The sequence below is a fragment of the Meriones unguiculatus genome, chromosome 17 (genome assembly GCF_030254825.1).
Source record: "Meriones unguiculatus strain TT.TT164.6M chromosome 17, Bangor_MerUng_6.1, whole genome shotgun sequence".
NCBI lineage: Eukaryota > Metazoa > Chordata > Mammalia > Rodentia > Muridae > Meriones > Meriones unguiculatus.
In genome coordinates this window covers 51271455-51287490 of record NC_083364.1, presented here as the reverse complement: position 1 = coordinate 51287490, position 16036 = coordinate 51271455, and the positions used below count along the sequence as shown (strand labels likewise).

Sequence of the window (16036 nt, the reverse complement as noted above, 5' to 3'; positions counted from 1 at the left end):
TTATTATATACTCCGCAATGGAGTAACCACTTTCAGTACCCTTTGACAGATGGATGTCTTGTGTAACAATTTCTTGAGAATTACGAAGATGTGAGGTTCAAAATACTGAGGAAGTAAACCCTTTTCATCTTTCTGGAAAAGCTGAAACTTACAAGATTCACATCCCCAATTTTTATTAGCTGAACTGTCCCCTGGCAAATCTGTCCCATGGAGGTGGAAAGCCTTGCAGAGAGCTCTGTAGATGCAGCATCAGGGAACTGTGACACATTCAGGGTAAGCTTTTCAGTGATGGAGCTGCATTCAAGCCGTCCCACTCCTGAAATTAAAACACAGACACACACATATAAATACACAAAGGTACACAGACAGACAGACAGACACACACACAGCTACACACACAGACACACAGAAAGAGAGAGGGAGAGGGAGGGTTATTGTGTAATCCTACCAAACTAATTGGTTCAACATCTTAGCTTCTGGTAGAATTTTTTTTTTGTTAAAATGAGAGGAAGAGAGAGAGAGACACACAGAGATAGAGAGAGAGATATAGGTCTTTATCATAAAACAGTCTCACACAACACTTGTGGCACCAGAATAGGGCCAAGAGCGAACCAAAGCTGCTAGGAAAGAGTGGGTGCATGTTCCTACAGTGGGTGCTGATACCTCACACCTTTGGTATGAGAATACCTCTTGCTACAGTGTATAAGGGTCTTTGTTTTGGGTGATAAAACATGAAAACAAGTCTGAGTCATCTACCTATTAGGAAATTCTGGGAGAGGATGCCATAGGAGAAATCCAAGAGAGAAAACATGCCTGCTCAATGAGTGGGATCTGCTGTGCGAGTTCAGACATGATATGAGATAGGCTAAAGATATAAACAATTCTTTTTTTCTTCTCAATGCAGTTTATTCAGGAACCTTGAACAATCTTCTGACCCTGGGGAAAGCCAGCCCACAGCTTAAATAGCCTCTGGGTAGCCAACCCAGGCGTGCCACGTGGGCAATGCAGATAGGTCCACATACATGGAAGCAAGCCAGATCCTCAGCCTTAGCCAAATATGGAGTTGTTTGTGACAGAGAGCACTCGCCATCGGGAAGGTGGAAGGCGGAAACCAGCTCCATCTTTAAGGCATAGCATTCTGCAGCTCTCTACAGTTCCCCCTTTTTGTTTTAGACCCATCAGGCAAGAGTAGAGGTCTGATCTCTGATATTAGAAATAAATTGGGACTTTGTACCGATGTTCATTTAGGTGTCATCCACCCAAAGAGCATCAGACCCGTCTGATACCTTTTTCTCAGAGGCGGGACCTGGGGCATCAACCCGCGTGCAATCACACTTGCTCTTCTCTGGGTCCAAAGCGGCTGACCCTGAGTGCAGTGCTTAGCCTCACATCCTGAGGGTAACATTTTAGCTTTTTATGGTAGCCAACCATGCTTGGGGAGACTGTCCTGCTTCAATGGCTGTAAAGGCCTGAATGGTCATGGCTGCATTACGCTGTTGTGAGACTCTAATCTTGCATATATACCACAGGCAAACCAAGGAGACCAACACCAGAAGGCCCGCTAACGCTCCCATGCCTGCCCATTCCTTCAGATGATTCATGGCTGCAGCAATCCATGATGATAATCCTGTGGCTAGTCCTGCGTCCACTCTGGTAGAATTTTCTGTAACAATGGCCACTCTCAGCTGCTCCATCATAGTATCGAATTCTCCAGTCCAATTACCTAAAATATAGCTAGACAATTGTTTAGACAGATTTGTAGCATGGGAAAAATTCTCATATTGTATGCTAGTGACACAAAGTCCAGCATACTTCCATTGACAGCCAAGTTGAGCGATTTGCCATAGGGTATCAATTTGCTCCTGCACGAGGTCAATCCTCTGATTGAACACCATTAAGCCTCCTTTTAGTTGAGCATTAATTCCTTTTTGTACATCTAAAGCATGAGCTACATTGGCTAAAAGATTATTTAGGGTTTGAGCAGTCTGCACAGTATGACTCATGGCTAATGCCCCGGTGGTAGCTCTAACAGCCACCAATGAGATGGCAGTAACAATGGCGGCTGTAATTCCAAGATCCCTTTTCTGTCTGAAGAGAGTCATAGCGTGAGGGGCATCAACGGGCATAGGCACCCAGCGAGGCATGCAAGTAACCAGGGCATACCTAAATTCACTAGCATTCCAGCATTGGGCAAAAAAGCAAGTATCATTACCACAATTACTTGGCTCTATCTGGGTAACAATGAATAAAAATGGGGGATATAAACAAACAGGTGTGGGCTTATAGAAAATATTATGAGAAGCCTTAACCATTTTATGCTCCTTGAGAGCAACAAGTAAGAGAAGAGGTTATTGAGAAGCTGTGGTGATATTGCCAAATCACTGCTATGTGTAATAAAATATATCTATTGCCAGGATGGCTAGTCAGTGGTAATTTCTTTGTGTAAGGGAGAAATTACTACAGGAAAGAAATATATGGCTAATGTGCTCTGCATAGCCTCTGGTTTGGGGATAAATTTGACTAAAGAGAGAATAACACGAGATGTTGGCTTGCCTGCCTCTTACAGCTTGAAGAATGGAAGAGAAAAAGAGTACAAGTTAGATCTGTGCTAAACATTCCTTCCATGTGTCCAAACACTTGAAATTCATAGGAAGATAAGCCAGAAAAAAAACAGACAAACAAACAAACAAAAACAAAAACAACACAAAAAAACTTGTTGTCAGGAACCACAGACTGATACTGTGTTTTAGTGGCTTTTTATAAGTCTCTTGGTGTGATGGTATCTATGTGAAACTGGAGAGACTTTGGCCTAGATCAGCAAATAATTGAGTGTATAAATATGTTGAAACATTCAGGAGATGAGGAAATGAAAAATCAAATGGTAAGTCCTGATATAGTTACAAAAAAACAAAAACAGAACAAAACAAAACAAACAACAATAGAAAATAACCAAATGTGTTAAGATTTGTGTTGAGCTAGAGTCCCTGAGGGGAAAATTGATAAACGGCCGAATGTGGCTTTTTGAAAGGTTTTAAAATCTAACTAAGGATTAAAGGAAAGAATGAAAGTCAAGAGGTTCAGGTTGTTCCTACTGCACCCTTTGAAGAGGAAAGTTATGCCATTGGATGGAAATCATCAAGCTGCTCCTCTGACAGGGTGGCCAAGTTTGACTGCAATTGATCGCTATAGATGGCAACTGAAGACATGCCAAATTATGGATTCATTTGTCCACTATTAAAGTACAAGTTACTTAGATTTTGGTGGGTTCTGAACGCAAAATTACATTTATTCATGACAGTCACCAAAACCACTAAGAGCAATGGGTTGTTAGATCTGGGAATAAATCAGTCCAGGTAAAAAGAACCAAGCTTGTCCTAAGAGTGGGCAGTAAACCCACTACAGAAAGTTATGTATAAAAAGTGTTGGGGATAGAACTTGTACAAAGCTAAACCACGGGCTCTCACTGAAGCTTGGCATGCCAGAGGGACAGACAGTGGAAATGGCCAGAGCTGCAGATCAAGTCACCAGACCTTGAGTGTGGTGCAGCCAGGCACATAGGGTTCTGTTCCCACTTGTTGCTAGGATACACTAATTTGAAATGTCCTCATCAAGGCTTTGGGAGTAGGGAAAATGCTTGGAGATCTCATTGAGTTTCCTCAGTATAAGGATGCCAAACAAGTATATTAAGTAGTGGGATCTTTTTGCACTGTGTTGGATCATGCTAATGCATTTTAAAGAATTTCTTTAGCCACTGGATATCAAGACCAATTTGTATTCACTTGGAATGGTCATCAGGGGACATTGGTGGTCCCCGAGGTTACCTTCACAGTCACATTCTTTACCATGGGATTGTGTCCTGGGTTCTTGCTGTGTCATGCTAACAATCCTCCAAACAATAGAAGAATACTAATTCTTGAGTGTTTTTCAGATTATATAAATTCTAAAACTATCCATGTGCCTATAAGAACAAGGGTAGAAGATGAATGCGCACAAGGTATAGGGGCCAGACACAGCTATAAAAATTTTGGGAGTATTATGGTCCTCTAAGACATGTATGTTACCTAAAAAAGTTATTTTTTAAAACCCAAGATTATAAGTATCCTGTGTCTGTAAATACAAAAGAGCTGCAGGTATAGTTGGGTACATGGGGTATTAGAAGATCTCTACTTGTCCCAAGTAGTCTTTCCTTTCTATAACTTGATATACAACAGGGTGTGGTTTGGGATTGGTGTGAAAAGGTTCAAGAGGCTTTTGAACAAGTTAAGACTCTTTTAGGACATGATGAATATCTGTGTATTCTATTACTCCAGTGGAGAAAACAGTAGTGGGTGGGACACATACATAAGATGATTTGACTTGCCCCATGAGGAAATGGCAGATAGATTATGTAAGGGCTGTGCCTGCTAGCAAGGAATACATATATGGCCTCATGTATGTATGCTTTTTTACAGACCACATATAAACATTTCCATTCAAGTTGAACAACAGGTAAAGCCATAATCAAAGGTCTTATGCAGCTCAGTTTCATGTATAGACTCCACAAAAATTGGAAAGTCATTTCACAAACACTGGTGTACAGAAATTTATTGAGACAACCAAGAAAAACTGTACTCTGACCTGTCATAGAGCCTTTCTTGGGCTGTGTTAACTTTTGAAATATATGGGTTATTAAAGAGATAAAGAGCTTAACTGCAGAAGGCACCCTATATTGGGTAAAATGGCACTTCCATGTATTATTAAATAAGTATCCAGAGGTTATATCTCTGCTTATGAATTGTTGGCCACAAGGGCCATTTAGATCCCACAACTAAAAAAAGGGTATTGCCATTGCTGTTGTTTGCAAGCAAGAACAAGATGGTAGGATCCTATTGCTGAAGACTTTGCAAGCTTTGGTTATAGGCCATCAACAAATAAAGAGTGGGTTGAGATGGAAGCTCTCTTCTTACTGGTGTTGTATGAAGTTGCTATACAGTTTTCTAGGAGAAAATTGTCCTGAACAATCTTAATAGGCTATGGATCTTACTTGCTAGAAAACTGAATACCAGGGAGATTGTTGCTTGAGCAATAGTGGTGCATCTATGGGTTCAATCAATACCACAAGAGAGAGTTCATGTTTTTTATGCCTTTTACTGTAATTCAGGACAAAAATTTGTAGCTTGGGAAACTGTAGGCCCCCAAAAGGAAGGTGTTGCTATTCTTTTATCAAATGGATATGGAATACTGCAGTGGAACTTTTGGTTTCCTTAAAAAAATCAGTTATGTTGTAAAAATATGTTTTTGTTATAATCCCATGTGTGGAATGTAGAAATATTTTTAACTTGTCCACAACTGATAATGGCCTTATGAGAAGGGCATATAATCTTTGTCAGCTGAGAACTGCCTCGTGTGGGAAGCACGTTTTTTGCCAGCTGGAAAACATCCTGATGCAGACTCTGAGAGGATATAAAAAGGATCCTGGATGGAGAGAGGGCTTCAAGACACTCCTAGAGAGAAGTGCACCAGAGAATTTTCAGAAAGGCTGCTATGTGTTAGTTCTCCTGCTGCTATTCACTGCTGCTGTTTGGCGATCAATGTTCGCTGTTTACAATTTGCTGTTTGCTGCTACTGTTTTTGCTTGTTTACTCTTTGGCTGGACTGTTGGAATCCTGTGGAATGCCAGTCTCAACATTAAGACAGATTGGAAATTCCAAGCAACTTAATACATAACATTTCAATTAAGGGTCATTCAAAGTTTCTGGATATGGGCAAATTGTATCTAGTCTTTGTCAGAATGTAACATAAGTGTCCTCTAGTCCAATTCCTAAGGACCTAAGTCTACAAAGGTCTACATCCCTTGTCCCTATTAACTTTCTTTTCCTTGTACCTGAGGTTGGGGATTTGAAGGGAGGTAGAGGGATTTAGAAATCCCAAATGAAGTAGGTTTTAAAAGTTAAAGCCTTATCGTATGTTTATACTACACTATACAGCTAACATCCACTTATAAGTGAGTACATAAGAAGGATCCAAAGGAGGATATATGTCTCTCTAGGAAGGGGAAAGAGAATAAATGGAGATAGTGGTTGAATAGAGGGAATAAAGTAGGAGAGGGAGCACAGAGAAATATGAGGGTGGAATCACACTTCAGAGGAGTGTGGGCGAGAGGACAGAAGGCATGTAGAGAAAAGAGAAACTGAGGGTGTGGGCGTCTCTGTGATGTGCTGGAGACCTAAGTCAGGGTGGGCTCCTGGGAGGATATGACTGGGACTCAAGCAGAGACTCCTAGTAAAAAAGAGGCCATAGAGATTGAAGAGGACTCCCTCTAGCTAGACAAGTCTTCTAGCAGAGAGAGGGGAACACCAACCTACCCACAAAAACTTCAACCCAAAATTTAGCCTACATGATGTACAGGGATAAAGCTAGACAGAGCAGATAGAGGAGAGATTGAATGACTGTCCAACCAATGTCTGGCTGAACCAAAGACCAACCCTATGGGAGAGTGCCAATCCCTAACACTATGAATGATACTCTGCTAAGCTTGCAGACAGGAGCCCATCAAAGTTGTCCTCTGAGAGGCTCTACCCAGAAGTTCCTCAAAACAGGTGCTGAGACTCACAGCCAAACATTGGGTAAGTATTGTGGAAAAGTGGAAGGAAAGAGAAAAGGGCCTGGAGATGACAGGAGTTCCACAAGGAGTCCAACAGAGCCAACTAACCAGGACCCAGGGGGCTTGCTGAGGTTGAAGCATCAACCAAGAACCATGCATGGACTGGACCTAGGTCCCCTACAAAGGTGTAACAGATGGGCAACTTAGGCTTCATGTGGGTCCTCAAGTTAAAGAAGAGGGACTACATCTGACATGGATTCTCTGCCAGATTTTTAATCACTTCCCCCTGGAGGGACTGCCTTGCCAGGAAGAGGACATGCTCAGTCCTGGTGCAACTTGATGAGCTGAGGTGCATAGCAAAGAGGGAGGGCCCTCTTTTCTGAGGAATATGGGGTGGGAAGGAGGGAGTGTAGGACTGGGAGGCAAGAAGGGATGGGATACAACCAGGATGTAAAGTGTAAATATATACACACATATATATAATAAATTATAAAATAAAAAAATCAAAGCCTACAGTATACCTCTCAAACTGTCTTCTAAACATTTGTGCTTATAGAAGAAACTTCTTTTTCAGTGGATGCTTTGTCACAGAAACTTCTATCTCCAGGTGAAGCTCCTAACAACAAGTTATTCATTGATTATTGACTGTTGCTGTAGGAGAGTGGCCCAGCACTTAACTATAAACATTGGCTATAATATCTGAACAAATAAAACTTGGAAGGTTATATATCATGGCACAGTTATCAAATGTGTGAAATGTAATATTCATAAAAGGAGAAATTATAAAACAAATTTTAGTATGTTCTTCACCCAGTCGCTATAAATATGACAAATAACAATAAGTATTAACCATGCCACAGTCTCAACATTATGACAGATTGGAAATTCCAAGCTACTTAATACATAACATTTTAATTAAGAATCATTCAAAGTTTCTGGACATAGGCAAATTGTATCTAGTCCTTGTCACAATGTAACATAAGTGTCCTTTAGTCCAATTCCCAATACAATCCTTCTTCCCTTCTATACCTCCTAAGGTATACCTCCAGCCTTCACCCTCCACTCTTCCACTAGCATCCCAAACTCCCATCAGAATTGGCGTCAGCTTCTGCATGTACTATCCTAGGGTTTCTTTGTGTTTCAGGTGTCATCTGGAATCGACATCAGAATATTAGGACTTTATAGGCCTTTGTCTCTGATCTAAGTGGATGCCATGACTCAAAAGATGACTAACCGGAGACTGAGGTGAACACATGCTTACTCTAAGGCCAGAGGTGAGCATCTTGTAGATCAGAGCTGGGACTAGAAGGAAGGTCTCTCCTTTCCACTGTACTACCCTTCATATGAAGCTGTCTAACTTCTCTGAGGGCAAATGAAACATAAAAAGTAGATTAAGGCATGATAGTTGCCAATTTGTACAAATCTTCTATTTTTAAAATAATTTTTCTTTTAATTTATTTATTTTATTCATTACAGTTTATTCACCTTGTATCCCAGCTGTAGTCCCCTCCCTTACTCCCTCCCAATCCCACCCTTACCCCTTCGTCTCTTCCCATGCCCCTTCCCCAGTCCACTGATAGGGGAGGTCCTCCTCCCCTTCCATCTGACCCTAGCCTATCAGGCCTCATCAGGACTATCTGCACTGTCTTCCTCTGTGGTCTAGTAAGGCTGCCCCCCCACACACACACTTAGTGGGAGGTGATCAAGGAGCCAGCCACTGAGTTCATGTCAGAGACATATGGGTTTTTTTTTACTAGGGATTTCCACTTGGAGACTGAGCTGCCATGGGCTACATCTGTGCAGGGGTTCTAGGTTATCTCCATGCATGGTCCTTGGTTAGAGTATCAGTCTAAGAAAAACAAAAACCCTGTGCCGAGATATTTTGGTTCTCTTGCTCTAACTGTGGAGCTCCTGTCCCCTTCCGGTCTTTCTATCTCCCCCTTCTTTCATAAAATTTCCTGCACTCTGCACAAAGTTTGGCTATGACTTTCAACATCTGTTTTAATACCCTGCTGGGTAGAGCCTTTCAGAAGTCCTCTGTGGTGGGTTTCTGTCCTGTTCCCTGTTTTCTCCCTCTTCTGATGTTCATCCCATTTGCCTTTCTGAATGAGGACTGATCATCTGACCCAGGGGTCCTCCTTCTTGCTTAGCTTCCTTATGTGTACAGATTTCAGTATGTTTATCTTATATGTCTAATATCCACTTATAAATGAGTATATACAATGTGAGTCTTTCTGCTTTTGGAAAGATGGCTCAGTGGTTAAGAGCACTGTCTGTTCTTCCAAAGAACCCAGGTTCAATTCCCAGCACCCACATGATAGCTTACAACTGTCTATAACACCATTTCCAAGGGATCTGACATCTTCACACTAATACAAATAAAATAAAATTAAACAAATTTTTAAAAAAGCTTACAGCCCAGTCCCAGAGAACAGCAGCACATCCTTTATTTGACTGTGACATTGACCATAAACGAAGAAGCTCATGTAATTAAGCTGTACTTTTTTAAACACCATAAAAATGATTTTCATTTTCTGGATGCAGGACTGCTTGAGACCGCAGAGGCTACTTACACTCGGCTTCAAGGATTTTTTTTTCTCCTAAATAAAGTTGTTTCAAAACCATATTATGCTTATGAATATTGACTCTTTTTTTTCTCCTACTAAGTAACTGGTATTTATTATAAAAGTAAGCAAGAATCTTCAGGAGTTAAGGAAAAAACATGTGACAAATCTTCATGTTTTCAAAGTACAACTCCAAACATACTCATCATGGTTGTTTATATAAACTGAAATATTCCTCTGCAGTCAGACTCTATTATCATTATTCTGTCTTTCCCACACCAAACCCAAGTAAAGAGCTGGGCATGAAGCTTTAAGAATACATTATCAAGCAGAATGGCCATCATCTATCAACACTTTCACAAACCTGGGTGTTATGCTCATAGATTAGCATCTTGAAGCCAGCTCTGCTCTGACTTCTGCTTTTCTTTGCTGTACTTCCTCCGTGGAGTTTAGAATTTCAGGTACAGAATTAAAGGACAACTTAAACAATTATTTCCAACCGAATGCCTGGTGCCAACTTCACTAAGACATCAAGTTTTGAACAAGGCTCCATAGTGTGGCAATTCCATTTTCCTGGAAGCTACAGTTTTTGTTCTCTTTTTCAGTTCTCATTTGTCTCACTCTTTTTATCATTACATAATTGGTTATATTTAAACAAATCTAGAAAGTACACAGGTCATTTTGTGGTCACTGTTTGTTGACAGGGAGCCCGACTTCTTTGTGAAGGAGGGCTTGAAAGCCTAGGACTAGGATTGGAGGATTGAGCAATATGTTGTTCAAAAGGTAGAAAAACTGACTGTGAACAATCAATTGAAATAACTCACTACAAGGAAAGCAACAGAACCAAAATATCTGGGCCCAGGGGTCTTTTTCTGAGACTGATACTCCAACCAAGGACCATGCATGGAGATAACCTTGCACCCCTGCACAGACGTAGCCCATGGCAGCTCAGTGTCCAAGAGGGTTCCCCAAGAATAGGAACAAGGATTGTCTCTAACATGAACTTGTGGGCTGGCTCTTTGATCACCTCCACCTGAGCGGATAGCAGCCTTACCAGTCCACAGAGGGGCGACAAAGAAGCCAGTCCTGAGGAGACCTGATAGACTAGGGTCAGATGGAAGGGGAGGAGGACCTCCCCTATCATTGGACTGAGGGAAGAGCATAGGAGAAGAAGAGGGAGGAAGAGTAGGATTGGGAGCGGATGGAGGAGGGGGCTACAGCTGGGATACAAAGTGAATAAACTGTAATTAATTAAAAGAACTGAGATAAAAAGTGAGTAAACTAATAAAAATAAAAAATTAATTAAAAAACAAAAGATAGAAAAACTGAAGGATGAATACAGCACTTGCTTTCGAAAGATTATCCATCTATCTATCTATTTACCTACCTACCTATCTATCTATCATCTTTTTTTTGTTGTTGTTTTTTGTTTTGTTTTTTTAAGTCTCAGGTCTAGTTCCAACCATGCCACTTGGACAACATAAGAAGTTGGGGACTGAGCAGACCCTGGGACAGAGTAAGCATAAAAGAAATGCTGGGACCAAGTAGGAAAGTCTAACATCAATGCAAATTTTGCTGGAGGTCTTGACCTACACAGTATTTAAATAAGTTAAATTAGTTGTCATTTAAGCAGTAAGGTATCTCAAAGGAGGAGCCACAATTTCTCTTAAATATAGCTCTAGCTTGTGTCAAGTTGACAACAAAAACAAAGCAGTAACTAGGAGAGTTGACCCTTGTCAACTTGATATACAAATGTATCATTATTCAACTCTGTTTCTTTATTGTTTATCCCAAAGATTTTATATCATTATTAATGTCACAATGTAAAATAAATAACTTTAAAGCATCTCATGTGTCCTCAGCTCTTGCAAGGGAAGCTGTTCTGTCTGAAGCTCCTCCCCTAGAACTTAACTTACCCTGGAGAAAAAAAGGCCTATTCCACATTTGCATTCTGGTACTTAGTTCCCATCTCTCTCTCTCTCTCTCTCTCTCTCTCTCTCTCTCTCTCTCTCTCTCTCTCTCTCTCTCTCTGTGTGTGTGTGTGTGTGTGTGTGTGTGTGTGTGTGTGTGTTTGAGAGACAGACAGAAACAGTAACATGCAGAGAGACAGACAGACAGAGATAGACAAAGATATGTGTATATGTATATGTGTGTGCACAGTTTCAGATGTGTATATGTTTGTGTGTGTGTGGTAGGGGAGGGCATGTCAACTGCATAACCAGAGAAACTGGCACGGAGTTAGAGTGGAGCTGCAATGTGTCCAAACTCCAAAAATCTCCCTCTATGTTCTGTGCTTGTATGTCCCGCTCATCGTCAGCAACCTCCCCAATTCTCCAGGTAGTCATAAAGCACCTGGAATTCCTCTGAATGCAAATGAAGGATTCCCAGCACCTCATCCCCAGCAATTGATGTGCACCCATCATGGGAATCCCTACCCACTCTCCAAGGTTCATAGAGCATGTGTTCACCCCAAATAAAGACACATACAAGCTGTTTCACTGAATATCAGGTAAGAGCTGCTATTTCACTGGAAGAGCCATGAGAGCTGTAACACTAGAACCCTCAGAAAAGGTACTCCCAGCGTGACTGGAATCCTGCAGACACCACCCATTCAGGCTCCACTTCATTTCTTCCCAGCACAGTCCTGCCACGCCTAATCCCCAAGGGAGGAAGTGGATTGGTGAGCCGTGTGTGTGTGTGTGTGTGTGTGTGTGTGTGTGTGTGTGTGTGTGTGTGTTTGCCTATACATACATGGCCAGGGTGGAAGTCAACTTGAGGGATTGTCCTCAGGTTCTGTGCACCTTGTTCTCTCACTTTGCCTGAACCTTGCCAATTCAGTTACTCTAGCTAGGCAGTAATCCAAGGAATCTCACTGTCTCTGCTCTTCTTAGATGACTAAAACACACTAGCTTGTCTGACTAATTTATGTGAGTTTTAGATAGAAAAAGTGGGTTTTTCATGGTTTCTACTGTCATAATTTAGAAAATGGAAAGAGATGATTATTGTAGTTTTAGTTCAGTTATTTTAATTCCTTTTGAGTTATCAATAACCACACCAATATTTATTACTTAAAATTATGTTGGTAGTCTAATAATTATATTTTCCCATGGAAGCTCAAAATGGGAGCCCCCAAACATTACAAAATACTTGATACCCAGACCCTTGCTCACTATTAAGTCAATATTTTAAATTGTTTTTTGCTTTGGAATTCTGTGACGTTTTAATCGCCCTGTAAAACACACTATATTGATTCACAGTGATGGGTGAGGACAGTGTGGTGTTCTTTTGCCATCTGTGGGATGGGTAACTGGGAAATAAGTCTCCGTACAGCCATCACAGGCACTTGAACTGGAAGGAGTATATATACATGCTTATACATGCTGAAAAGTTAGGAAACAGTTATTTTACATTTCCTCCATCTGCTCACACTTTTTAGTCTTCCTGCATGTGTCTTGAATCTCATTGTTGCAGACAGCAATTATCATAAAAGCATGCTACTTTGCTTCTCTGTATTTCATGCCAACCAATATACTCATGGTTTTTATTAAAATGGGGGAATAAGAGAACTGGATGGGGGAGATCCATTGTTCCCATTGTTTTTGTTTGTTTGTTGACTACCTATCTCACATGCTAGTGAGAGATAATCATTGAGAAACTAAAAATGTTTTCTAGCAACAGGGCCCCCAAGCTAGGAGTAATAATGTTATAAATACAGACAGATGCAAATTTGTCTTTATTACTTGAGAAGCAGGATTCATCACAGGGACAGTGCATCAGATTTCCTTAATGAGATCATGGCTTCATTATTGTCATCATTTCAAAGCTGGGTTCTCAGCCTCCTCATTCCTAGGCCAGCTGGCAGCAGCTGGCGGTGGTCCAGTCTGTAGTTGGACACTGGCAGTGGCAAGTATTTCCATTCTGGATATCCCAAGCTCCACAGGTATAGCCACAAGCACAACCAGTGACAGCCATCCCTGCACGGTCATGTGAGACACAGACATCAGAGCCCCTGGACTGTAAGAGATGCAGAGTCTCTTCCTGTTCTTCCTAGGAAGCTCATGGGTAAGTCTAGGTTTTGTGGGGCATAAAAAATTCAGTGTTGAGTGTTAGATTCAAGAAAAAAATCATTTAATTGGAATTTCACTGTCTTTCATTTGATGGTAAATTCACCTCTGCACTGGCTTCTATCTTAATAATGCAAGGTAATAAGTTGGGAAATAAATGAGGGCCACATCCATGACCACACAGTTGAAGTCAGGGTAGATTGTTGTATGACGACATAAAGGAAGAAGTCTTTTAGTCGTATGTTTAAGGGAAATGAAAACTGTAAAGTGATGCCTGGGCATCTGGAACTATGGCTCAGCTCCATGGAAATGGAGATTTGATGTGTGTGTGGGGGGAGATAAGAGTGTTAGAGGATGTGGGATGAAAACGGGGCCTCTTACTCACAAATTTCTCTGGTTACTCACCAGCTGGACAGGAAGCCAGTCTGCCTGTAGCTTTGATACTAGTGCAGGAGATGTTCATAGCCAAATTGAAGGGTGGATACTCTGCATGTGAGAATAAGTGGTACTGTCATTATTTCTTGTTCTCACAGTTCATTTGCTTAATCATCTTCTATGTTGGAAATATCCCTGTGTCCACAAGTAAGCTAATGACTAAGTTTTAAGACTTAGTATCTTCCTCTATGAAGTTAAAATAATAGTTGTGCTCATCTCATACAGTGGTTGTGAAAAGTAAATGAACTAATTTGAAGCTTTGTATTATACCTTTTTACAATCTGCTCATAAACAATAGGTGCTACCCTCCTAGTCCTATTGATTACCTAAGAAAACTGAGTTTTTAACTATGAGTTCAACATGGGATAAGATTATAAACAAAGCCCTGGTTAGGAAGCCGGGATAGAGCTGATTAAATCAAAGTTGGATCTTGGAATAGGATAAAGATGAAATTAGAATTTAGGAAAAGGAGGAATGAACACTGATTAGGCTCAGCTTTTCCCTACCCCATCAGTTACCTAGATTAAGGAAACTTTCCTTGAGCTTCTCCACCAAAGAGTGAAAGGACCACTCAGCACTCACTGGTACCATCAGCTGAACAAGGGAGATGAAGATGAGAAAGGAGAAAGTTGTAGTCTTCATCCTTTTGAAAGTCAGTGTCTTGGGGCTGGAAGAAAGAAGCAAAGAAAATGAGATTTATGAGCTCTGAAGTAGCTAGCTATGAGGGACAGGAAACGACAGCTGTACTCTGGAGAGAGGAGGCAGGGAGGAACAAAGCAACCATACTGCAGCCGTTCTACCTCTTTGGAGAAGCAGAGAGGATGCTCACAGAGCAGATTGACTCACAGAAATCAGAAAAGTTTCCAAAGCCTACCCAAACAAGGATGCTTTTATACCCTGTGGAATTATCAACCCAGCAACCCTGAGTGTGTAAAACACACAACCTTCCACTTCTGCCATGTAAATACTTCTCACACCTTTCAAAAAACTTTGGCAACTGAGGAGTACTTTTCAGTGATTTCCTCGGAATTAAAACATTCCCTCAAGGACATGTGGAGAGGTTCATGGGTCTTAAGCAGTAAACAAACTTCATATGTCTGGAAAAGTTGAAACTTGCATGTTTCCAAAATGCCCTTACTCGTATTGTAGGGGCAGCTAATCAGTTTCTGGGGAAGGAGACTCTTGCCAGATGAATTGCCTAGAAGAGAGTCTCATACCTGTTTAGCTACTAGCAAGTTGTGCAAGCAGCTCCAGGAAGCTGTCAGGAGTCATCACCCATGCTTAGATGTGCTTTTCAGTATTTCAGTTGCTTTTGATCCATCACTGTAAGTAACTCCTCACCCAGATGCCTGTAAAGAACTCCAGTAACTTACTGATTCACCAAGGGAAACTTAAAAAGATTTTTTGTTGTTGATCTTTTATCAATTCTCAATCAGGATGAACAGCCATGTGTGTCTTTTCTTCTGAGAAAAAAAATTACACACAATCATTTGATACATGTTTAGGGATATGGTCATGAACTAAAGATGAGTTTGAATGCAGAGATACGTACCTGAAGCTGGGTTCTAAAATGGCAGAATGTCTACAACCAGAATCCCTTTCCTCATACTGTATGGGATTATGGACCTTGTTGCTACATCAAGGGTGCTATGTCAGGGGTTGCATGAGTCTTTCTTTGGGTGATGAAACATACAACCAAGACTGTGTCTTCTATTCAGTAAAAGTCTGGGTGGGTAGTCTAGAGGGGAAATCAAATGGGGCTATCTTTCTCTATGTGATATGGAGTGCCATGCTTGCTTGGTAAGTGGGACCTATCATATGAGAACACAAATGACTCGAGAAAGGGTAGATGTAAAACAAGTTTTGTGGTCCATGAGAGTAAAACAGGAAAGTAAGAGAGTATCTTTAATCCGGGGCTGAAGTAGCATAGTAACCTCTGTGTGTGGTAAAAAATCATTTCATGCAAAGATGGCTAGTCAGTGAGGATTTGAGTATGTAAGGGATCAATGATCAATGGAAAGGAATGTTCTGCTAGCATTATCAACATTAGCCTTTCATTGAAAAAAGAGAGAATGAAATGGAGCTGTTAATTTACCATTTCTTACAGCTGGCAAGATACAAGAAAAAGAGAGTCCAAGTAAGATCTGTATTAAGAGCCTATCCCAGAATTCAAAAACCTGAAAACAATCCAATAGTAAGAAACATGACATGATGTAAAAATAACAATAAAGAAACTGAGGCTTATATAAATAATCTTTAGTGTACCATTCACCAGGTAAGATAGGACTGTGTTCACAGGAGAGATTTTTTTTAAGTAAGTTTATCAGAGACTTAAATATTTTACTGAGCTTTAGTGACTGGTGAGTTCCATGATAAATCACGATTTTTCA

The 16036-nt window shown here is 40.8% G+C and overlaps 1 protein-coding gene across 1 annotated transcript; it reads right to left on the bottom strand.

Annotated features, from left to right (window-relative positions):
* Positions 1–12921: 12921 nt before the first annotated feature.
* Retnlb (resistin like beta) lies at positions 12922–14493 on the bottom strand. Its single transcript, XM_021629339.2, has 4 exons — positions 14447–14493; positions 14165–14313; positions 13617–13697; positions 12922–13121 (listed from the first exon to the last, which is right to left on the bottom strand). The coding sequence occupies exons 2-4, from the start codon at positions 14286–14288 to the stop codon at positions 12994–12996; spliced, it is 333 nt and encodes a 110-aa protein (XP_021485014.2). The 5' UTR covers positions 14289–14313; positions 14447–14493; the 3' UTR covers positions 12922–12993.
* Between the last annotated feature and the right edge of the window lie 1543 nt (positions 14494–16036).